We start from the raw sequence: 26,249 nt of genomic DNA, 5'->3' as shown, positions 1-26,249 counted from the left end.
CTCAAGGCATAAGATATATTTAGAAAGTTATTGTTTTACAAACTGCAATCAGAAAACTACTGACTGAAGACCATTTTAACTCATGTTTTCTACAGAAGAAAATCCAAACTCTTCTTTATGTTTTGCTTTCCAATGAACTCCCATTTTCTCTCAGCTGTAATGTTGCCAATAGCCTTACTTCTGCCTCCTTTCCATTCCACTGGAAAGGGAAATTTTATTGGTTTCCTATTTCTTTTGTTTCTCAGATGAATATGTGCATACATGCTACACACTACTCAGATTTCCCTTCAGCGCATCCAGGCTAAATTTCCCTCATTTCAACCAAAATGTACCTTGGCTACCAAAAGAAGTCTAAACATACACATACAATTCCTCCTTTTGCTTGAGGAATTTTCAGTGTACTTTCACCTCTGCATAAGCAGTTTTAGCATGAACTGTTGCAGTTCAGTCTTTACATGTATTCTTAGTCTCCATCGCTTTGATTTGCTTTTCTTTCCTCTCTCTCAACAAACATTTCCTCTGCTCTTTCTCCTGAGCTTTTCAGAATTCATATGTAAGCAGCAAAATTAAAAACAAACTAAAAAGGACTGACAAGGTAAGTAAGAAATGAACTGTATCAAACATGAAAAATTACTGTGGAGAGAATGGTGTAAAGATAGAGACATTGTCATTTTTTATATTATTTATGGATATACCCATCTTTGCAATCTGTTAAAGTCCTGGAAAAGTGCAAGGGGAATAATATTCCAATTAACAGTACAGCACTAGTGGAGTTTTCAGAGTGCTGAAAAACAACATGGTATTGAAAAGATGGTATTCCTGTATCTGTAATATTGAACTGAAATATTCAGTTGACCCTGCAAATGCTCTTAGTGTTATCAGGTTTACAAGGAACATATAAAATCATTTGTGTTGTGACTTTCTGAATATGGTAGAGCAACATAATTACTAGAATTCAAGGAAAGTAACATGCTGCTCTTACATGCAGTGCCTTGAAGTTCTCAGAGCTTATATCAATTAATTTGACTTGTTAGGTAAACAAAACTTAATAAACTGGAAAACTGGCCAAAAGCTGATACCTTTAGACTCAGCATGCATTAAGTACAGGTAAACTGGTTACAAAAGAAGTCCGAACAATTATGGTTCTTCCCCTTTTTGAATTATGTCCCTGAAAACCCTTTCAGCTGACATTCAAAGAGGTTCCACTATGCTCCAGTGGACACATTTTAATCTTCCTGTAGCTGGAAAAGAGAACCAAAGCTAAAGAAAACTCAGTATCTGAGGATTTATGAGAAGTCCACATCTTTTTAGAGTCTCACTAGGGTTTTACATGTTTGCTTGCAAAACATATACAACACCCTTCATGGAAAAGTTAGTTTTAAATTGTAGCTGAAGAGACAGAGTTAGTAATTCACCATCAACCCAGTAAATTTCTTGTGTAACTCATAACATGTTCCATATGAGTGAAACCTATTAAGACAAACCTTCAGAAGTGCATAGTTAAATCTTGGTTACAGAAGACCCTTAGCAAAATAAGATAAAAGGCTGACCTTCTGAAGTCCTCCATTCTCCTCCACCAAAGGAGGAAGAGCACTAGTGCTATTGGTAGATGGTGGTTCGACATTGTAGTCACGAAAGCAGCAGAATAAGGTGCTAAAGATACTTCGACTCCTCTGCTTCTTCAAGCTGATATTACATTGGGACACTAGAAAAAAGAAAAAATAGGAGGAAAATAAATTTATGTAGCACAGACCTAGTGTTTCAGACCACAAAAACTGAATTTAAGATGTGTGGTTATTACAAGTCCTTCAAGTCTTAAGGTAACCTCATACAGACTTACCGTCGTACCAAGATCCCCTTCCTTCAATTTCAACCCATTTTCTTTCTCTGTCAAATTCACATGGTGATGTCAGCCCATTCCTAACCAATCTGGATCTCTGCACAATCAAAGGTCTTACCATACAACACTACATTCAGAGTTTTTCTACATACCCCAAGTAGATACCATAAATTACAGGAAGTAACTCGTTGCTAAAATACGCCTCTGGTCTGAGGAAGCAAACAGCACTGATCTAAACCAGAAGAGATCAAATAAATGCCAACTGATGCTTGGGCATTTTTTCTAGCCAAATACACGATCGTGTGTGGAACATTTAAAATCCTGCAAGTATTAGAGAAAGATCTGAGATGTTTTTGAGTTTCCTCTGTTAACCGTATAACAGTGTTGGCGGTGGACAAAAGACACAGCAAAAAGGCAGTACAGTGAGCTGCAATGCTGGCTGCAGGAATGAGTCTGGAGAGGGTGTTATTAAATAAACCAGAATCCTGGCCTATCTTTGCAACTTGTTTATTGGTCTACCAGGGTTAAAGAAAAAAAAAACAAAACCCCAAATTGGTAAAAAAAAATTGTATACAGGTCAATGAAAGCAAGTGTAGCATTTTTAAATACTAAAACCTATAGATGAAAGCAAGTTTGGTGAAAAGAAATACACATATGACATCTAGCAGATCTTGAACACACATTAAAATAAATTAAAATTTGAAACTATTAAAAAAGATCTGAAAAAAATTTTTACAGTATTTTAAGTGATACTTGATTTGACCATCAGATATTTTAATGACCTATTGTTAGCCAGAAGTAGTTGTTTCCTACATCACAGTGGAATATATGAGAGATGTAGCCCTCTTCCCAGGTAGACACATTCTGTTCATCTTATGCTTTCACAAATCCCTTTATCTATGCCATTGCAACAGATGGTACTGAATGTTATTGATACTCAAACTCAACATTACCTGGTAATACAATAATAGATGACCAAGTCATGTGTGTCTTGTAAATACCACACCTATTGTTGTGAATGCTGTGCGAAACCAATCACCACACACCCCTGACAGAGACAGGCACTGCCCACTGCTGCACCTCCACATCTCAGTCAAGACCAGCTCATGCCCTTCATTAAGTTGAGAAATATATTGGATTACAAAGAGTAACAATTTCCTTTTCAGAGTCAACAAATTATTTAATTTAAAATATATGCACACAAGCCTGAACAAGTTATTTTCCACTCATTTTTCTCCCCCACAGCTATGCAGCAACACCTCTTAAAAGTAGTAAAGTTTAAAAGGCGGATTACACTGAGGAAAAGGATGTTATGAAAATGGTAGAACCAAGCAGATCCATCCATGCACTACATAGTTTATTTACATTCTGCATTAGAAGGAACAAAACACTCCCTCCATCCCAAAGTTAGAGGGTTAGTGTAAGTCTTAGTAAGTCCCATTATACACATCAACATATAATTCCACAGCATTTGTCCTCTCAGATTATTAGGGAAGTACCACACGTATCTATCTTTCTCCTGATACTACAAATATATCAAGTGCAACCAAGGCAACCAGCAACAGAAACACAAATAATAAAATTCTTAGATAGAAAGATAACTTCAGTGAAAGAAGAACAGTGTATATAATGGAAGAAATCTCCCCTGGAAGATTTTAGGGATACCACTGTGCTCTGAAGTCAGAATGTCTGTAGGTCCACGCATGTGCTTTGACAAAAAAGCCACATAGTGCAGATTCTGAGAGAATTTTCAAGCACTCTCTGAAAACATAAACAACATGTTCTGATTTTGCAGAGGCAGCATAAAATGGACAGCAACACCTTCTCCTCTCAGAGCACTTGCAAAGTATCCAAAAGGTCTAACAGTACCTTTCCATATAGTACGTATTTCTGTCTTTGCCAACTCAGTTATTAATTGCTACTAGAAGGAAAAAGCATTGATATAAAAATCTATATGGGTTTAATAAACTCTCACCATTTAAAATGTGCTGAGATAACAGCATTAAGTCAAGCTTGTGCATGGATTTGTGTACATCTATGTGTTTAAGGAAAGGTTTTATTACTTTAAAGACCAAAACCAATCCAAACACAGCCTTTCAATACTCCAGCTAAACAGAAAACACATGCAAAACTCTGTGCATTGCTGATGTATGTGACAGTGAAAAGACTCACAATCTGTTTGTAACCAGTTTACAGAAACATGCCTTTCAAAACCCACAAAGAACACCTGTGCAGCTATGAAGAACTTTTCCAAAACAGTGCTTTTTCAAAACAACTTGCTTGTATGGCAAGCACAAGCAAGTTTGTTACAGTGTCATCCAGGCAAGGAGTACTCCTTTCTGAGCTTCAACACTGAAATTAGAATGGGAAGCACAATGCTGTGTGTCCTGTCCCATACAGTTAGTGTCACAGAAATCCTCCTAATAATCAGTGTTTTGTTTCCAGTCTCTACTTAAAAATATGACAGCAAATATTAACATTTGAATGTTTAAATTTAAATACTCTTACAAAGCATTTATGACAAGCTTTTGTTTTTCCTGGACTCTGTAAAGTACAGGAATGTTACACTAAACTTCATTCTCCAAATAATTTTTAGGCACAAAACAGTTCTCCCAAAGCCAAAACTCCATTTTATAACAAGGTCCAGTTTACACTGTAAGCTGGGTCTGAGGTATGTCTGCAACACTTGCACTATTTCTTTAAATACTAACTTTTCATTACCTTTAAGCAAGAAAAATTAATTACCAAATGTTTGCTTAAGAAATGTTGCACAGTACTTCTGAGTTTAGTCTTTGGGAAATTATTGAATACAAACAGCATGCAAGGTAAAAATTTACCTAAATCGAATAATATTTGTCCCCAAACCTCATAATGCTGAAGCTCAGAACATGGCTGGTCTGGACAAGCAAAAAGAAGTATTAACAGATGACAGGTCTGTCCAGTACTAACAACAGCATTCCATGAAGAGGAGGAAAAGCAGGGATGCTGCATGGGTTCTGATGGCTACAGCTTTACACACGTGTGGCCAAGAGATGCTTGAACTCCTCATCTCCAGTGATTCCTCAGATCTATTTGCATCCTGATGCTCTGAGCTGCTTTTTGGAGCATTATAGCATCATATATTGGTAGGGGTTGGAAGGAGACTCTAGAAATTACCCAGTCCAACTCTCTGCTAAAGCAGGTTCCCCTCGACTGGGGACATAGGAACATGTCCAGGTAGGTTTGGAAACCTCCTGAGGAGAGTCCACATCCTCCCTGGGCAGCCTGGGCCGGGACTCCCTCACCCTTACAGCAAAGATGTTTTCCCTTGTGTTTAAGTGGAACTTTTTGCGTTCCAGCTTTTGTCCATTCCCCCTTGTCCTGTCACTGGACACTACAGAAAAAAGGTGCCTGACATCAGCCTGACATTCACCTTTTAATGAGGTCCCCTCTCAGTCTTCTCTTCTACAGGTTGAACAGCAGCAGGTCTCTCAGCCTTTCCTCATAAGAAAGACGTATCAGTCCCTTCAGCAGATTGGTAGCCCTGCACTGGACTCTCTCCAGCTACCCTCTTGAGTTGGGGAGCCCAGAACTGGACACAGGGCTCCAGATGAGGCCTCACCAGGGCGGAGTAGAGTAGGAACAGAACCTCCCTTGACCTGCTGGCCACACTCTTCTTGATGCATCCCAGGATGCCATTGGCCTTTTCGGCCATGAGGGCACATTGCTGGCTCATGTTCATTATCAATCAGGACTCCCAGGTCTCTCTGCAGAGCTGCTCTCCAGCAGGTCAATCCCCAGCCTGTACTGGTGCAAGGGGTTGCTCTTCCCCAGGTGCAGGACTCTGCACTTGTCCTTGTTGAACCTCATGAAATTCCTCTCTGCCCAACTCTCAAGTCTGTCAAGATCTCACTGAAAAGAGCAAGCCTTTTCATCAGGTGTGAATTGCAACAGTGTTTTTAAACTCAGAACTTAAAGCCTCTGCTGCAGCAAGGAACAGAAGTTCAAGTGACTTTATGGATCATGCTGTATTAACACATGCAAGGATTGCATATACAGAAATTATTTCCATCACATCTCATTTTCAGCAATTATGGCAGAGTTGTGCATCACAGAAAAGCTTCTCCTTCCTTAGTTACACTGGACACTGCTTGATTGGCTTTTCTTGAAGCAATGGCAGTACAAATACAACAACTGTAAATCTGAAGGTGTAAAGACACATTAATATTTAATAACTATCATAAATATAAGTATTCTGAATGCTGCCAAATTTTTCAAAGAGAAAAAAATTGCAGAGGCGCAACTTGGTGTTCCCTAAAAGCCTGTAAAAAAGACAAGGCAGTAACAATACTGGAATGGTAAGCTGAATTCACTAAACCCTGAGTGGCATCCAGCATATTGAATTTAAAGGACTTGTTCTTTTTTTCCCTTTTCACATTTTGTGAGTTACAACCTTGATTTCAGAAACTGATTTCCTACACTACCTACAGAAGCACTCTACTTCTTATCCGTATCACTACTGAATACTGAAGACAACTTTAAGTGACGTTTCACATCTTAAACACTGCATACAACAAAAATCGCTTCACAATACAGAATCATAGAATGGTAGATGCTGGAACAGACCTCTAGAAATCGTCTAGTCCAAACCCCCTGCTCAAGCAGGACCAGCTAGATCAGGTCACACATTAACACATCCAGGCAGGTTTTGAAAGCCTCCAGAGAAGGAGACTCCACACTTTCCCTGGGCAGCCTGTACCAGGGCTCTCTCACTTGAACACCAAATAAGTCTTTCCTTGTGTTTACTTTAAATTTTGTGTTCCAGCTGATAAGTCATTACCCCTTGTCCTTTCACTGGAGACAACATACTATTTGTGAAAGTTGAGAAGACTGTAACCAGCATATAGATATCCGCAGAAGAGTTGAAGACCAACACAAGACTGCAGTGATACATTCCCTCACCACCCCGTTCTATCTGCGGTTCAAAGATCTACTTACCCAAAGACAAAACCGGGTATCGAACGGTCCTCAACAAATTCCTGTCATGACTCTGTCTAAACACATTTTGAACCTCTGTCAAATTCTAGTGCCAAACGTATCCCATGGCAAGAAGGTCCACAGCTCAGTTAGCAGTTCAGCTGTTTCGTATCTCTGACCCTTCTTGTTTCTTACCTTGTGCTATCTCTAGTTCGTATTTATGAGCAGGAGAGGTACTAGAACCACACACAATATCCAGGATGTAAGGAGAGCACCATGAAGATATCACACCCATAGAATGCTTTGTTCTCTTACTTTTCTAATAAATCCTATTTGAGTTTTACAACAAGTGAGCATTCAGCTAATGTTTTTTTTTTTTTTCAGAAGATCTTGTTATGACACAAAGTTATAGCTGTATCTACTTCATCAGTAGATATTTCAGGCATCACTGCAAATGTAAGCCAAGAATTCTTATCTCTTCAGCTGCTGAAAACTTCATGTGTATCTACACTTAATTTCACCTGTTATTTTAGAGGCCAACCATTCAAAATAGTCTTCCTACAACTCTTCACACTTAAATTTTACATCTATATATACAGATGCACATACATACACAATCACATACTTGCACCAAATACACATTCCTTTCCCTTACAAGCATCACCTATTTCCTTATTTCCTTTTCCATATAGTTTAATGCTATACTGAGGAGCCGACTACACAGATCCCTGTGTAGTTTCCTTCCCTGGGGATCTCATGGAGGTCTCCAAGAGCCTTCAGTAAAGCACTGTGACAAATTATCTAAATTTGTAGAAGATTTTTGCAGACAGGGCTAGAAACATTAGCGCAGCTCTTTCCACCTAGAAAGGAAATCTCTCTGGTGCAGATTTCCCCCAGTTTGAAGGTGCAGGGTCTTACCTATAACTTCCAGATGCTATTTCTAAGGATAAGCCCCACTGCTCATAACATGTGTGCTACCTGATTCTTGTGGCTAAGTTAATTCTGGAATTGCCTGCATCCAAAGATGGTCTACAGAACTGTGCATCTGGCAAGCCCTAACAAATCCACAGCATTGTGAAGCTTGAGGAAGGTTTCAAGGAAAGATAAAGGCAAACGTTAAAATAAATTACTGCAATCACATAAGCTGAAATGCAAGATATGCAGCCATGCTGGGTAGTCATATAAAGAGAAGAGGAAGGAAAAAACCCAGAACAACAAACCCCAAATATTACAGACAAATAACAGAAATTAATACAAGAACACGGTAATAGAAGCAACCTACAGTATCTTCTCAAATCATCCCTTGAAGGGAGAAGTGTTGCACTGCTATTGTCCCATCATAACAGCTCCATCAGCAGCACAAGTTACACGGCAAAGAAAAAGCTCTTAGCTGTAGTCTAAAACAAGTTTATTTCAGGGCTTCTCCCATCAAATTTTGTTGTAGCTATGTGAAATTACAAAAGTAGATTGTTGTGCAGTCATTACACAATAAATCCCTCACTGTTGCAGGAAGCCACTATGGGACGACTGGAGGGCTCCTCATCTAGCACATCCCTCTGCAGCACAAGTGAGCTAATTACCACTGATTTTTTTTCCTAATTAAATGAATGCAATAGTTCACTCAAATAATATAAACTGAGTAATGAAGTGACTTTCTGTGTGCTTACAGACGGACTTCCTAAATGCAATAAAAGGAATATCTGTGTATTGCGAGCTCTCCGCTAACAAGTTTGTTTATATCACAAAATGTGAGGATGCAAGTCAGAGTAAATTGGTACTAAAATACTAACTAAAACTAAAAAAGCCTTTCTGTTCTTATAAGAAAAATACTATTTAATATCCTAGATGACTCAAGCTAGCAACAGCTAAGCAATAGAAAACCAAATAGTTGGCTTACTGCAACCCCTATTTTTGTGATGTATTGACCAAGACAGAAATTATTTTGTAATACTTCGTGTCAAACCTGCACATGATGTCCATATAACTTTGGTTGTACGTGACATTTGTAGTTTATCATTGAAAGGTTTAATCTTCCATGTAAACATTGCAAAAAATAAAGCAGCAACAGAACTGTCACATACCTGAAGCAACTGCCCACAACTGGTTTAACCTTCAAAACATGTTTAACTCAAGCAAATTCCTCTGTTTATATTCAGCATGCTATACCCCAGAATTATCTTCATTTCAACTGAAGCTGGCAATCTCTCCCCTCAACAAAACATTATTAAATAAACTTAAGGTTTTGGGTTTTCCACTGAAATTATTTATTTGAAGGGAGGGATCCCAGACTAGTTTTAGTGAAAGAAAAGTCTTTCCAAAACATGTCAACCCCCTCTTTCCCCACCAAATCCTTTCCCATACATTGCATTAGTAGCCTGCTCTGAATGGAGTTGATTGCATAGCTGGGGAATGAAAGAAATGCTTACATACATAAGACAGGTGGGGACATAGGGGAAAAAACAACCAAGTAACTTATTTTTACTTTTCAGATAATCTCTCCTTTAACTCACTTTAATCTATGTAAGTAGGTCACTGCATTTGGATCTGAAAAAAATGCCAATGTGATTTATGAACTTCTAGGAATTTTAGGAAAGACTGAACACTGCTCTTATTAACCAATTCCACAATGTTTTGGAAAACAAGCTCAGAAGGTACACCTGTATATGCCAAGATCAAATGGTTATGCAAGAACAGCTTATCTCATTCAAAGAGAAGTTATCTGGTGGATAACAGAACACTATGGTTTGCTTTCCACACCTGCTAAAGTCCTATAAAAATACATTTTATAGAGTACCTAGGACAAAAAGAGGGGGAAAAAAAAGTAATTGGGATGAATGTTAATTCAAGACAATTAAAGCTATATGAATGAAAAAAGAGACCTCCACTTAACTAACCAAAGCAAGCTTTGGAAACATGTGTTACAGCAGTTTAAAGCACACAACTTCTTTCGCCATACAGAAATTACTTCTTCCAGTCCTCAGATCTGAGTGGTTTAAATAGCTGTCATTGGTTATTGAATGCTCATTTTCTATGGATCAAAAGTAGTCGAATTCTGAAGTTGCTTCTTTCATAAAGGACTGAACTCAGCATTGCTCTCTCTGTATAAGGTTGCAACGCATCATGGGATACAGCTAGTTAACATTAGAAACAGCAACTGCACACAGAAGCCTCTTCACTGACAAGGAATAAAGGAATAAAAGAGGAATAAGAAACCATTAAAAGGCTCAAAGTAGTATAAAACTCCAACAGATCCCAAGGCAAATTCCAAAACCATAAAGCAGTTGGTACACTTCAGTTTGCACACTTAGGTTTAGTTGGACATATATATATATATGAGATGGCAAAATCTTCATCTCATATATGTCAGCTTCTCATATAAGCTGCTATTTAAATACCTGTGCTGTCTTGCAGTTGCAGCATTCAAAAAGTTAGGAGGGTTGCTACTAGGAAATACTATGTTATAAAAAACACCTCTGTAAGAATTCAACTTCTTGCGTTTGTTCAATTTGAAGACTGAAGGCAGATCCACTGCATCAGAGGTATTCACACTTTGTAATGAAGCTGAAAAGTCAGGAACAGTTTTAACAACCTAATCAACGTAACATGTTGAACTACGTTGTAAGTGAAATACCTTCACGTTCAAACTAAGCAGAGCCAGATTTTCATTGGCCTCCTTTCCTGCTGCAGTGTTTGACAAGCTAACAGGGCTATGAAATCACAGAATCACAGAATGGTAGGGTTGGAAGGAACCTTTAGAGATCATCCAGTCAAACCCTCCTGCTAAAGCAGGTCCACCTAGACCAGGTCACACAGGAATGTGTCCAGGCAGGTTTTGAAAACTTCCAGAGGAGATTCCACACCCTCCCTGGGCAGCCTGTGCCAGGGCTCTCTCACCTGAACAGTAAAAATGTTTTTCCTTATGTTTAAATGAAACTTTTGGTCTTCAAGCTTCATCCCATTACTCCTTGTCCTGACACTGGATACAACAGAAAAAAGTGATGGCCCAATTTCCTGATACCCACCATTTAGGTATTTGTAAATATTAATGAGATTCTCCTCTCAGTCTTCTCCAGACTAAACAGCCCCAGTTCCTGCAGCCTTTCCTCATAAGAAAGTCCATTTTCAATGTTGAGAAGTAGCTCATGTAAACCTTTGTCTCCAAAGGACTGAAAAGTAGGTCTCCCTGTGACCCAGGAAGGAATAATTAACACTCAGCACTTCCATTTTTGTGTCTGTATTGCTTGCCACTGGAACAAGCCAGGGACAGAAGATGGACAAGTATATAAAGAAGATGACCACGTCCAGTAGTGCTCCATAACTCCTCCAGTAAGATAAGTCATGGAGCTCCTGTCATGGTGCCTTCTATGTAAACAGCTTAACAGTGTCTGAACAGAAGCTGAATGTGCCCATTCAGCCTTGTCTGGGTTCTCCTCTGAGCTAGCAGAAAGGTTGAGCTGTGCTCAGTATCTGTCTTGCACTGGCATTCATCCACCTGGTATGTGGCATCCTGAGACGGCATGAAGAACCAAGGGCTTGTAACGGGGTGCACTGGTCTTCAAGGTTGACCTGTGCACTCTTGCTTCCTTTTCACTTACAACTAAATGCTGAACACATACAAAAAGCTGCTACAAAGATACACATTGTTTTAATGTGTATTTGCACATATGTACATGTACATGCACAGACATGCAGTTCAGAGTCAAACCTTTTTCCTGCTATCAGCTTTTTTTTGAGAAGAGTCACAGCTCTTCATACATTCCAGAGGTGCCTATGGATATAAATTCTCAAAACATACATATGCTTAAAAAGAAATGTAAATAAAGTAACTAGCCATTCCCCATAGTCATCCTTCCATGAGCTGGGAGTTTGAAACAGTAACAGAACTGCCACATGTACAAAGGACCAGAAGTGTTTATCAAAAAATAATTTAAAAAATTAAAAGAAATCAAACTCTTCATCTCACTTTCACACTACAGAAAAGGCAACGCTGCAGCATTGGAGTTTAGCATCCATTGCCAAAAGCGATCCCAAGTTTTTTTCCTTTTACTAAAAAAAACCCCAAAATAGTATTTCATTCTGATGTAAAATTCCTGCAACGCAAAAGCAACACTTCAAACTAGTTTAAGGGCAAAATAGAATACAATAAACAATTCTAAAGTAGCTCCAGTGCCAAAAAATTACTACTGTTTTTAACTGGATGGAAAATGAAGCTAGCTGAACTACACAGGAAACATGGAAATAAATTATACTACAAAATAAACATTAACTTTTTGCAGTGACATTATAGAGCCATTCCTCTGTACCGAGAGTGCTTCAGTAAGGTTAATGTTTTGTCTCGGCCACACTAACCTATAAATAACATAGAGGCAATATCCATGGAATCGAATACATTTAAAGCACAAGATGAAGATTCACTTTAAAAAACAGATTTTTTTTTTCCTTCTGTTAAAAGAAAACGGAGGCATTTTAGAAGCTGCAGCATTTCTTCGTTGTTTGTGCACGGAGCTGAGCTGTTCCATCTGGAGATTTTCCCAGCGCTGAGGTTTGGAGCAGCAGTTGAACAGGAAATACTGCGCAGTCTGTGCATGCATTACATTCCTGTCCCGCCCTGAGCGGGCGGCCAACAAACAAACCTTTCTTCTAGTAAAAAGGGGGGGGGGGGGGGGGGGGAAGGGGGGGGAAGGCAAGACTGCACAAAGTTCACCAGCAGATGTGGCCTGTGAATCCTCAACGGCCTTTGCTGCTGCTAAAAAGAATTCAATGTGTTTGCAATGTTGGTGTAAGGGCACAGGTTTTGTTGAGCTGGGATCAGCAAAGACTAAAAGAAGTTAAAAGATGCAAAATCTGTGAGTGCACACGTGTCATAGGATTTATTTTAAGAAGGTCTGGTCAAATACTGGTAGCAGCTTACAATCAAGCTGCAAGCAAGCAATCCAAACTGAATTTTGTATAGGCAAAAAGGCCTATTTGCAAAAAAAGGGGACTGTTTTATTTCCATTTATGTGCAACTCTAACAAACATGGACACAGCAGTTAAGCTCCTAAATTAGCAAACAAGAATTAGTAACCAGAACATATGTTTGCAATATCTCATCTCTCTTGAATTACTCCCAGGTTGGCTTCTTAAATCCTGGAAGATATTTAATAACAATTTGTTAAATATTGGGGAGGGAAGGCAAAGGAGAAACATACAAATGGAAACACAAGCAGTGTGCAGGGTCAAAATAGCAGCATCTCTGAGTTGGTTAGTTACGGTTGATACCCTCTGGCATCACAAGAGGATGAGAGTCAAATCGGCAATGAACCAAATGTAAACAAGCATGTGTTTATAGAGCAAAAATATGTACAGTTTCCGATCTGCTCTGTCTGTGATTGTGCTTACTTGTAACACAGTGGGAAAGGCAGAAAAGAACAAGTTGGCGAATGCTGAGTAGCTAAAACACAAGAAAAGCAGACAAAAGCGAGCAATGCACAGGCAGTTGAACACAGCACACAACCAAAGCAGCTCACAGTTTTCCCCAAACATAAATTTAATTCAAAGCTAGTATAATAACAAAAAAAACCCAACCCAACCACTCTTTGAACCAACAGTCATTAAACAAGAAGTGAAAAATAAGCGGTAAAGTGTTTTCATATTACGTATGTTACAAATGTGACACCATGCTAGACACCTGCTGCACAGCTTTTAGCCAATCAATTCATTTTTCAAGTAAAGATGTGACCCAAAGCTAAAGATTATCAATGGGGATCATACGTGTAATAGGCTTCTCATCAAGTTTGTTTTGTGTAGTAAATAGATATTAGGTTTTTCTCCCTGTCCCCTGTGACCAAATTCACAACCTGAGGTTGCCAAATTAAGCTGAGTTTCTTTCTGTCTCCTGCAAACAGGCTGACTCAAACGTAGTGAATGTTTTAGTAATATTTTCACCTAAAATGTATGAGACAAGAGGTTCACTAAACCTTACTTTTCCTAAATATAGCCGTGAAATGTTCCCATAGGGACAGCAACATTCCCAACTGTACTTTTTGCAGCAAATACTTCAGTAAGACATCAAATCTAAAATATTACTCTATTTTTGCAAGCTTTCTCATCTTCTTCCTAGGAATAGCTCTTCTCTAAAAGATTCATCTGTAAAAAATCGCTCTTAAAGGGTACTTGCTTGCAAGGAGAAGTTTTGTTTCTCCATTTCACCTCATGAATTTTTCATTTGCTCCCTGCTCTTTTGGGACAGGCTACAGTTCTCGTTCCTACCAGAGAAACTGTTCATCCAACATTTCCTCCCCCAAAAATACATCCCTAACAGTAAAAATCAAATAGGCCACCTTTCTTTAGTAGCTCCTTTGATGCCCATTTCCAATTGTCCCTTAACTCTCCCAATCCATTGCTATTTTGTGGATACTGAGTGTAGTTCTCACAAGACATTCACTCTGAATGTATACACTTAAAACGATGCTGTTTCTGTAACATGTTTTATGGAACCAAAGCCCTTTAAATAATGTATTTTCTGGAAAAGACTTTCTTAATCGAGTAAAGAACATACATGGCTTGTTATTAAACAGTTACCTTCCTTGGAAGAAAAAGTTGTGTAACTTGAAAAAAACACTGACTTTAATAGAGATGTGGTTGCTTGGAACAATTACTGGCTATCCCCATTCCTCCCTGCCTCTCCCCAAATTTCTCCATATTATGAAACCCAGATACAAAAGAAAGATGAATTCCACTCACAGAATTGTTTCAGCTGGAAGAGACCTTTAAGACCATCAAGTCCAGCCTTTGCCCCAGCCCTATCAACCACTAGTTCATTTCAATAAGTGCAACATTTGAAAGAACAAACTTTCTCAAAATCTCTGTATCATCTGTGCTTCTGTCATGAACATCATTTGAAAGTAATAGCTGTTTCCAACAACTAAAAACTCTCTTGAAATCAAGCTACAGCCAGTATACAGCTAGTATCACTTTAGCAGGTTATTTTAATCTAGTGGTTCTGGGAACAAATTTAAAAGAGCAGACTTTGATTATAAACTTAATTGTTGCCTCTTTAGTTGCAGAAATTTCTCAAGGAGCAGTTTGTACGACACTTGAGTGCATCTACTCGGACAAAATCCAACTTACAGAAATTGTTGTCAAAGTAATTTCTCCTCTAGCTTTAGCTTCCATGGGATAGATTTTACCCTATCTTAGATTACCTTTCATAATTTTTTTCTAGTGCATATTATAGAGAGAATGATGTGTGCAATTTTATTTGCTGCTTTTTTATCTTCAAGCTGTTGCAACCATTAGTTAAGCTAGAAAGAATTTTGATGAATTTAAGTTTTCAGCAAGATCTACATATTCAGTGACTATGTTAAATATAAAGTAATTACAACATCAATCACTGTGGGTTTTCAATTGAACACAAGTGTCACCTGCAGAACAGCAGCGCTGCCAGGAACCTCTGACAAAAATCAGCACAGTTCACAGTTCTGCAACACAGCATCTATTCTTATACTCCTAAGTAATGAGGTAAGTCAGAAAAAAACCCCAAAAAACCTCATTGCAAATTCCCATTAATGATCACAGAATCTTAAGGGTTAGAAGGGACCTTGAAAGATCACCCAGTCCACCGTCCACCCCCCCCCGCCCCCGACAGAGCAGGACCACCTGGAGTAGGTCACACAGGAACTCATCCAGGTGAGTTTTGAATGTCTCCAGAGAAGGTGACTCCACAAACTCTCCCTGGGTAGCCTGTTCCAGTGTTCCCTCACCTTCACAGTGGTTTTCCCCTGTGTTTCTTTGGAATTTCTTATGTTCCAGCCCTTTGTCCTATCATTGTACATCCTTGAGAGCAGCCTGGCTCCATCCTCCTGACACTCACCCTTTTATATATTTGTAAACATTAATGAGGTCTCCCCTCAGTCTCCTCTTCTCCAAGGTCAAGAGCCCCAGCTCCCTCAGCCTTTTGTCAGAAGGGAGATGCTCCATTTCCTTCATCACAATCTGCTAAAATGCTTACCACTGTCCTGGGGAAGCACAAAACCTTCCTTGGCTTTCAAACTCCTCTTCCTCAGAGTGTATTAACAAAGGCCAGTAGGATACATTATATGCTTGTCTTTCATTTTTGAAATGTATTACGAAAGACAAGCATAATGTATTCATATTAATACATCTAAACATCTAACTGAATCCTGATCAACAACATAAAAACCTCTGACTACAAAGGAAGGAAAAGCCAAAAACCAATACACATCTGGCATTACTTGAATATATTTAGGAGTCTGATACAACAATTTTTATTTCCCCACTGGCTGGGTATGTGTGTTGCACCAAAATACAAAGCTGAACTAAATATCAAAGCCACCTTTAAGAAATTTTCCCCATTCAGCAATTTACATACACAAAAATATTAAAAGAATAATGTAGTATTTCCCACTAAGAATTAAAAAGCCTAAAAGGCAACTATCAACAGTTTAAAAGGTAATTCAACTCATAACAGCAACCACTGTAACAGCATGGACTGCAGGTATTGCTCAATATTTAGTGTATTTTCAACTGATCCCAAGAAATAAATTGGAAAATATTCATTCCTAGCTCTTCTGATTTTGGACTCCAAGATTATTTTACCCATTCATCATTCCCAGACCATTAAAAGCAGCACATTCCCACCTAGAAAAATGAAATTCAGAAAGCTAAAATTAGGAGTGAAACTACAGCTTTGACCAAAAAACAGCAGTGAAACTTGCCCAACTTCCAGCAAGTTCTTTCTAGAACAAAGCCAGAATTTATTGCCTCTTTAGAAATTCAGACAATAAAAATTAAAATAAATTACCTTTTTTTTCAATTCCATTAAGCTTAAGAGGAGAAGATTTAAAAACAAAAAAAGCACTTTAGTGCCTTGAACAAGTACTTAAATGTCTGTACAAAGCTCACAGTTCAGCTGCAGGTTGGAACAGCTGCTGACACGTTTAATTGCTTCTCCAAATACCCAGAACATCAAGTACTTTCGACCTATTTGAAATATCCTAAACTTCACAGTATAAGGAATGCACACAATTTAAACCCCATGCTTTGGCTTCTAAGATTCCTACAAAGCAGAAAGCTACCCACTTGCTATTTTACATCTAAGTTGTGAGAAAGCATGAATGACTGCTGTATTATAACTGAAGATGTTAAATAACCAGTTTCTTCATGACTACAAGTTTGGAAAAGTTAAAAATAAACTGTTTCCTTAATTCTATCAGAAAAGAATACTCAACACCAAAGACAGTACTTTTTGTTGTTTACTGGAGCAAAAATTATGACATTTATAAATATGTCAGCACATTCTACCAAACCCACTTCTGTTATCCCTGAAGACCATATATTGATCTTATCAGAGGTAGACTAAGAGAAGCAAAAATAGCACCTGCACCCATTAATAAAATTAAAACTCTTTCCTAGCTTACTACTTCAGGATCTGCCTTTGTGCTAACTGAAAGATATAACCAAGGTATGATGCAACAGAAATTACAGCTCGCCCAGGTCCCAGTCTCTCTCAACCTATATTACTGCCCAAGCTGTTTATGCAGCACACTTCCAGATCAGCTGGTCTCTGCCCAATCTGGCAAAAAAAGCGCTGTTTTTCTTTCATCACCGATGCAAGTAGCAATGCTGAGCAGTTTATTTAGTACATAAGGACACAATATCATCCCTACTGCTTTGTCTACTTTTCTTTCTCGGGATAAAAGACCCAGTCTTTTGCCATTTACACTGGACAGATCTTACTGCCCTGTTGTTCTTGGCACTAAAAAAAGACAAGTCTTGCAGAGCACTTACTCCTCATCTCTTGGGGAGGTAGGATCCTTGCTTAATTACCAGCACACAGGTCCCAAGTAGGTTCAGGGGAGAGAGGCAGCTGATGATCTCATGCAGGAGCCAAAAAGTAGATGACCCATCCAGTACATTTCTTGCACTTGGCTTAGATGGAAAATTCCAGGCATATGTACCCATAGCTGTTAAATCCTATTATGTCTGGACCCACATTATCTACTCAAGCACTTAGAAGGCCATCTTCAGGATTTGCTCCTTCTCCTCTCCCAAAATGAAGCACCTCTAACCTTACAGAGATGCATCCAGCACAGATACTCAGCACTGCTCCTCTTCAGCCATTTCTCTTTGCAGCTCTGACTTGGGCTTTGCCAGTTTCCAGTTCAGATGCCCACACCAGCTTTTCACACAGGTGTTGACACAACAAACCCCTCCACGATGTGGGCTGGAACTCAAACTGGGGCATTAGAAGGGGCACAGCAACAACAATTTCTAACTTAGAACTACATGGGTGCCTCTGGGATAACCAGCTGTGCGTGGCGCAACTTGCACAGAGAAAAGCCCTGCCTAAGTCATACCCACTACAGTTGCGTGTGTTCTTTATCTTAAAAGCTTTAAAAAATCCCTTTTGGCCCAAATAATAAGCATGATGTCCTGTACTATAGCACAGCATAAATGATTTTAAAAGCTTTCTTCTGGCTACTAGCTGAGAGCTATTAGTTTGGGAAGAACCCCTCTACCTGCTCATTTAGCTCCCTCTGCCCAGCCCCAGCATATTCAATGAAATACTAAAATCTAACCAGACTTTTGCATTTGAATTAATCTCCCAGAGGTATACAGAGGTAAAGCCGAGAGCACTGTATGAGACTGCATGCCTGCTGCAAAACAACGTAGATATCTGGCACCTCTCCCACTCCTACATAACCAAAATGAGGACAAATAGCTGCAGATCGGTTTCATTACTGCCTTTCTTACATAATCATTATTTTTCTTGGGGACATGGGTAAGTGTGACATGAGAAATGCATGACCAAATATGATTTTCCCAGAACAAGAATTATCAAATATCAACAGTCTGGAGCTAACTCTTGCAATACCACACAGACATTCTCCTTTCTGCTGAAGGACTCTACTCCAGTAATACATGTGCATGAAGAAAGGGACAAGTCCCCTCCCAAGGTCCCAACAGGAGCAACAGACTCCAGTCCTACAAAATAAACAAAGCAAGGTCCAGCGTGCTTAAGGTACACACTATCAAAAATCTCCTGCCAAGACCCAGGCAGCTGGCAGTGGGAAGGTTCTGGGTGGTAACAGTCTCCACATTAAAAAGAACTATATTTTTTTTTGCTGTTTGTTTTAATTACATCATTATAGATCCAAAGTAATTTCTGTGGATATTCTCCTTAACCTCCTGGTAGCTCAGTCATCAGCACAGCTGACCACAGGCAGCGTTCACAAAGCCAAGCTGATAAGCATTTATAGGACACAATTCATCTGATGTGTCTACACTAAAATCCACCCTAAAAATTACTTTTTTTTCTTCCCTCCACTGAGCGTTGATGAATAGCTCAAATGTTTATATTGCCAACATTTACAATTAGGGGAAAGATCATCATCCCCTACGTCACCACTTTAGTCTTCCTGTAAGTCAGTGGAGTTGGCCAAAACCAGAAACAATCCACGAAGCTCCTTTATCCTAAAAATGCTGCAAAATAACCCTTTCATTTAATATTTCTGCTCCTCTATCCACATCAATGCAACTATTTCCCGTCCACTCCAAACTAGTAATCTGCATATCCAAACTACAATAGGAATATGTTGTGAGGCCTCATCTGGAGTACTGTGTCCAGTTCTGGGGTACTCAGCTCAAGAGGGACAGAGAACTGCTGGAGAGAGTCCAGCACAGGGCCAGCAAGATGATCGGGGGACTGGAACATCTTTCATACGAGGAAAGGCTGCGGGATCTGGGGCTGTTTAGTCTGGAGAAGAGGAGACTGAGGGGAGATCTTATTAACATTTACAAATATCTAAAGGGTGAGTGTCAGGAGGTTGGGACATCCCTTTTTCCTATTGTATCTAGCAACAGGACAAGGGGTAATGGGATGAAGCTGGAACACAAAAAAATTCCACTTAAATATAAGAAAAAACTATTTTACTGTGAGGGTGACGGAGCCCTGGCACAGGCTGCGCAGAGGGGTTGTGGAGTCTCCTTCCTTAGAGGTCTTCAAGACCTGCATGGACATGTTCCTATGTGACCTGATCTAGGTGAACCTGCTTCTGCAGGGGGGTTGGAGTGGATGATCTCTAAAGGTCCCTTCCAACCCCTACCATTCTATGATTCTATGATACGAAGGACAAAACAACACAGGACTAAGACTTAACACGAGGATCCTCAACACAGCTTAACAAGGAACACTGGACGCTGAATGCAACCTCCTGCACTCACCAAGCATACCCTAGCTTTCAGAATTCCTGGGGACTCCAGTGAGTTACTTGTAATATCACAGAATCATAGAATGGTATATCACGGTACTGAAAAATATGCCAATGGGAGACTACTTGCTCAAAATATTATGTGTACTCAAAGACCACAACAAAAGTCACATGGGAAAGAGTTTACAAAAACAGGGCAAAGCTTATGGAAGAACTTTTGCAACAGTTTTTCTTTCATTCTTACTTCGTCCTTCCACCAAGAGAAGACAGTAGCAATTTGTTTTCATCCAGATGATGCCTTGGACACGTAGTACTTCAGCATGCACATTATCCACAAAACATGTGGGGTTTTTTTTGTTTCCTCATTTGAGAAAAGTCACTATTTCAATATATTATATAATCAGATAAGGCACATTTACAGCTGAGCTCAAGCACTGAAGAGGTTGTTTCATTGCTACCTTTAATGAAGGATGAACACAATTTCCAAACACCTTCGATAAGCCACATGTTAAAACAGGTTTCATCACTGTCTGATAACAATGTGAAGTAATTACAACACTTGTGTAATGTTTGCACATGCTTTCTGGCCACAGGTATGAAGTTTCCTACCCCTATCTTAAGTCTTCTGTTCAGTCTAAAAGATAAGTGTATAACAACAAATGACATTGAAAAATTGCAAGTCCCACAAAGCTGTAACATTTCTCCTGCCCTTCTGCTCATGGCACAAGCATCTCTATGAGTTTGTGGTTTATGTTATTGGAAATTTCATAGCAAACATTAAGGAATGTGTTTGGAAATGAGTATGTAAAAAACAGCCAGAAGTATTTCTCTTGCAACTGCAAGTTTTGGATATTCCCATTAAAAGGGAAGACAATACAAAAATCCAAGTAATGCCAGAAGGTACTGACTGTTCCAAGTGACAACTGGGGACACAGACTTGAGGTTTCCTTAAAACTTTGAATCAAGTGACAAAAGACAATACTGTATTGTACTTCTTAATAGGATACATGTACTGCAAAGCATAGAGAAAAAGTGTAATCTAACCAATCGAGACAACAACAACAAGTTGGACAACTTTTAAAGTCTAAAAAATAACTAAATTCACAATTTTCTTTTCCACTCTGAACTTCTGTGGTTTTGGAAAAGTGGCTTCTTATGTTTTGTGACGTGGCTCCTTGTCCATATAACAACTTTGAAAAGTTGTTTAAAAAAACACCTGAAAAACATTTCCTGCTTCATTTTTACTCTTAGGTAAGGCACACACACTGCCTTTCACTAGGAGACTGGGGCTGAATATGTATTAAAAATATGTATTAAAACTTGAGAGGCTCTCATATAATTTAATAATACAGTCTAGAGGAGTACTTATCTTGTAACATCCTACCTTTATTGCCTTATCACAGGTAGCATAAATTCCTTCAGTGGTTTCATGTAGAGTTTTATCCAATGTCTAGAAATGAAAGTAGTACCAAATACTGCCAGATGAGATCCATAGCATGTAAGTAACAATTCAAGTTATGCCTTCCACAAAGTGTGATTATGGTGTTTGAATGTTACTAATTACAGATACTTTTCCTATTAACAAACTAATTGTCCCATAAGACTGTAGTAATGCAATGGGAAAAAATTCTTGAGAGCGAGCTCTCGTTTAAACACGCAACTTGGTAGTTTGTTTCCTTGAGTCATTTCAGGCAGCTAAACCAAGCATGACCCAAGAATGAGACATTGGAAAGTACAAAGAATATCACCAGAAATTATGTCACTTGGCTTATGCTTCTTGTTTATAATGCCAGTACAGCAGAAAAAATAATTATATATGTAAGTTTGCACCAGGTTTTCAATATTTCATATAGAAAAAAAAAATGTATTGTGTTACATAATGTTCAATAGCTTTAAATATTTCTCCAAATTCCATCGATGTGCCATAGATAGAAAAGCTCGCACGCATTTTGCCTGCCTCAATAAACCAACAGTATATACATATATGCGTGAATACATTGCATGCATATGCAGACATCTGGGAAAGATAGCTTGAAAGAGGTGCAAATAACAAAAAGATGTAGCCCAAACCTCATAAGAACATGGGAGTTTCGAGCAACTTCAATAAACAGTCACTCTATCTAACTAGAATTCTAACTAGAATTACCCTGGCTTTTGTTTTTTTAGGAATTCAATTCCAGTAATATTGGACAAATTATGCAATGATCATATCAGGTTTTTTCCAACCAAATTCTGGTTTCTTTTCCATGAGGAAATTCCAACAGCACTTTCATGCACAACTCCAGCATTACCAAGAGTTAGAGTCCTTTAAATTATTTTTTTTTCTTTACAAATAATATATTATTCAAGCTCATTTCTACTGAGGGAAGGAAAAAAAATCCAATCTTTCAGCTTTGCTCCCCTCACAAATAATACATAAAAAATTTAATATCAGAGAACAAATATTTTTAAGCCTTTAGAAACAGTACTATATTTGCCCCATTACTCTGAAAAGATTCATATACACATTTAAATAAGGGTAAACTATCAGCTCCTGTTTTCCATAATTAAGCTGTTAACAAAACATTTTACCATTTATCAGATCAATCGTGAAACAATATGGTACAACTTTCCAACTGCCATCAAAAAAGGTAATCACTTACCGTATCCACATTAAGGAATGTGTGTAATACATTTGGGTCCATAACTCAGCATTATAATCTGAAGCAGAACTGATTTTCTTCAAACATTCATGAAAACCAGTCTGTTTACACGAAGGACACAAGAGAATCCTGATTTCAAGTAGGCATCTACAGTCCATATTACTAATATGGTATGCAAATAAAACCAAATCCCATAAGCAAAACCATTTACAGCAGCAAAAATTATGTAAGAGAGCAGAGGGAGCAAAATAACTGCCTGTTAAAACGATGAAAACTTCTAGGAAGAGAAGAGTTCTTCCAAGAACAGCAGCCGCATCGATCTCATGCTGCTTATTTAAGCCTTGACTCTGCAGGATGATGGCTCCACCACGGCCCCAGGCTTGTATAAAAATAAACAAACTGTAGAATATGAACCCAGATGTTTCAGAAATCAGAAAGCAAGAGTCCAATTATACTGCTGCCATAAAAATACGCTGAAGTGTTTGTGTCTGGCAAGACTGCGTCAGAAGGCAGTATCGCAGAGTTCAGCTCCCTGGTGCCTTCAAGTTTCTTTTCCAGGAAGCCACCAGTAAGTTAACGACACTTAAGGAAGTGGACAAGGTGTCCTTTGAGAAAGGAGTACATACACTACAATCTGAAAGATAAAGGGCAAATGTAACAAGCTTTTTCTCCATTTCTATGTGTTGCCTGTGCTGGAAGGATGAGTAGAATGGCGGAATGATACCAAGGGCAAAAGAGATTATTTTTATTAAGGTGATTGAAAGAAATTTGTTATGGACTTGACTGTATGACTGCAACTACAAGACTAAATCAACTTTCAGCCCAGTTTAAAGGTATCTTTAAATTTCTCTTCTTTATAGTACCACATTTCACAGGAGCTGGGATATTCGGCTCATTATCACAACACGAGAGCAAGAAACTGAAAAATTCTTAGTAAGTTATTTGCACTGCAATATCTCATTCTGGGTTACATTTTCCCTACAAAAAGACAAATCTATGGCAAAAGACAGGAAACAGAGACTGTCTGGCACCTGGTTTGCAGAGAACTGACTAGCAATCACTGTTGGTTGATCAGCTCCCAGACCAGAGACGGTGGAAGTGAGCTGTAAATCCTGTCAAAGTCACATTTCTAATTGAGCTTTCAAAGGGAAGTGAGGTCTCAGCAAGGTTTTGGAATCAGCACTCCCAAGTCGCTTGGCTTTACAGTGTTTGTAGCAGACTGTCTCTTGAACCTGTGGCTCTTCAGTTAAGAGCAGCAAATTCCTCACATTATTTTTTTTCCAAGAACTATTTTCCTACTTATCAACATTTGTTTTAGTCTTAAATAAAATTCATATGAGGAGCTCTTTTATCTAAATCCTCTCTGAAACAAATTCCTATTGCTTTTCTCAACTGTTAAAACCACAAGAAACTGTCAATCTGCCCTCATCTACCTTCAGCGTTCACCACGGAGAAATGGTAGCTGTGCATTGCCTCAAATGCCACTTGTGTCCTTCAGAAGGAAGCCCACCTAGCAGCAGCTGGCACACAGTGCAGAAAATCCCCATGTTCTATGCTTGTCCATTACTCCTTTTCCTTTTGGCTGGTGTCTCAGGTTTCTAAGCTCCTCTCCCCGTATACAGGAAACTGGGGCCTCAAGCTTAATCCTTCAAGTTCAGTTCTCTTCCAGGTACCACTACAAACATATTCTCCCAGCAAATAACAAAACCCAAAAGGCACAGAAAGCTCTTTGCAATTGAATCTTTGCTAAACTTCTGCAGAGTGAGATTATTTCTCCTTATTTCTGGGAGAAAATGGAAGGAAAAAATATTAAATTCTTGCAGCTGAACAAACACATGAAATGTTATATCATCAAGATAGAGCAGACAGTCAAAAGCTATAGGTACAAACAAATCTTGCAACACCACTACAGCCAGATAACCACGAATGTCCTAATATCTTCATTCATATGTTTTGGCATTAAGCTCCAGTCACTTCATTTGAGTCCTGCCCTCAAGCACTTTCGTTGCCTTTTGTGTGGGCTTGGGGAAGTGGCAGCAATGGCAGTTAGGGGAGATTGGTGGGAAGATAAGGAAAATGTGGTTGCAAGCAAAAGAGCATGGCTCTAGCAGCCTAGGAACCCAGTACAGCAGATTGAGGAGGCAAAGGGAGGAAGGAGGAGTCCACCACTGTAATTTCTGTCATTTTAATCCAAAACCAATTGTCTCAGCACTGAGGCATCTATCCCCTCTACTAATCTACTTGCTCACTTCATGCCAGTCTCTGGACTCTACCATCAGTCGCTTCTATCCTCAGAACAGCTTCTTTCTTTCTGAGTCCAAGAGGTTCAATCTCCTCCTCTCTCTCGTCTATTATGACATTGCCAAGATCACTCCAGTACATTCCAGGGAAGAAAAAGGTCCAAGCAACCAACCAAGCATCAAATTTTTGTATCTTGAAATGCTGCATCCTGTAAAGTTATTTGTGTGTGTTCCAGCAGCTTCCTTAACTCCTTCCTGACACCCTTTCCAATTCTTTTGGCACTTTCTCAGCTACTGACTACTATACCATACATAAAGACATCTGCAATATGCTTAATGGCACTTAAGAAAAGTAGGGTTGCCCATTTCCCAGACTCACCATTCCTTCAGTTGCCGACTAAGATCAGACACCAACTCTGCTGCAGTTTTTACTGAATTTATTCTAAATAATTGTATAGCATTTAAGATGTAGATAGCACAACTGCATATTACTGTTGACTTAAGCACCAATTTGCTGTATTGAGAGCCTCACCAAAAGGAGCTGATGTATTTTCTAATGTCTGTGGTCTGCTGCACAACACAAATTACTCACCAAAAGTACCACAAGATGAACAAAGGGCACCACAAAATGAGGATGTATTAGAGCACCCTCCCTACCGTCTGTCCCTTGAGGTGTTCTGCAAAAAGCACTTAATATGGGTAAGAGAAAAGGTACTTTCTCAAAAGGCAGGGAAGAAGGGCTACTGCTTTAAGGGACAGATTGATTTCTTTTAGGTTGGTTGACCTGTTGATTCAAAGTCCTGGCAGTGATATGAATGAACCCAATGCTTTCAAATGTTCATCCTGTATTTCACATTCAACTACAGAGATCCCATAGCCATTTATAGGTGATGTTTAAAAATATAAGAAGACATGGAAAGAAAGGAAAAGTGACACAGATTAACTACATGCGGAATTAACCACACAAACACATCTTTTCTGGTATTAAAAAACTGTATGCCAATATCAGCACTGCTGTGATTTCTCTTGGCAAACTAAATATCAAAATGCTGCAGTCACATCAGTCACAGAAACTACAGACAGATATAAAAATCAATCAATCAATCAGGATTCCCCCCTCCCAGGACCAAAACTGTTCTCGATTTGTTCAGTCTTATAGCGCAGGTCAGTTTTTCTAGTCTGATTTCTTTCTCCCTGCTCCTTGGAAAGCTTTCAAATCAGTACTCAAAGCTCTACAAAGCAGTTCGAAGAAGTCTTTCCAAAACAGGGTACAGCAGGACGACTTCACCGTTCCTACAAATCAGCTGTCACATTGGAATGTGTAAACAAGCATGTATCTTTTTTTTTTTACTGCTGT

At 39.0% G+C, this 26,249-nt stretch overlaps 1 protein-coding gene across 4 annotated transcripts in view; it reads right to left on the bottom strand.

Moving 5' to 3' along the window:
- CTDSPL (CTD small phosphatase like) overlaps nt 1-26,249 on the bottom strand; it is an 86,878-nt gene that overhangs the window by 35,137 nt on the left and 25,492 nt on the right. For all 4 annotated transcript variants that reach the window (XM_061997314.1, XM_061997315.1, XM_061997316.1 and 1 more), the window contains exon 2: nt 1,551-1,705. In XM_061997314.1, coding sequence (XP_061853298.1) covers nt 1,551-1,705 — 155 coding nt within the window. The remainder of the gene's footprint in view (nt 1-1,550; nt 1,706-26,249) is intronic.

This window comes from Colius striatus, chromosome 5 (genome assembly GCF_028858725.1).
Source record: "Colius striatus isolate bColStr4 chromosome 5, bColStr4.1.hap1, whole genome shotgun sequence".
Taxonomy (NCBI): domain Eukaryota; kingdom Metazoa; phylum Chordata; class Aves; order Coliiformes; family Coliidae; genus Colius; species Colius striatus.
Note: the sequence above shows the minus strand (reverse complement) of the source record. Positions and strands in the feature narration are given on the sequence as shown.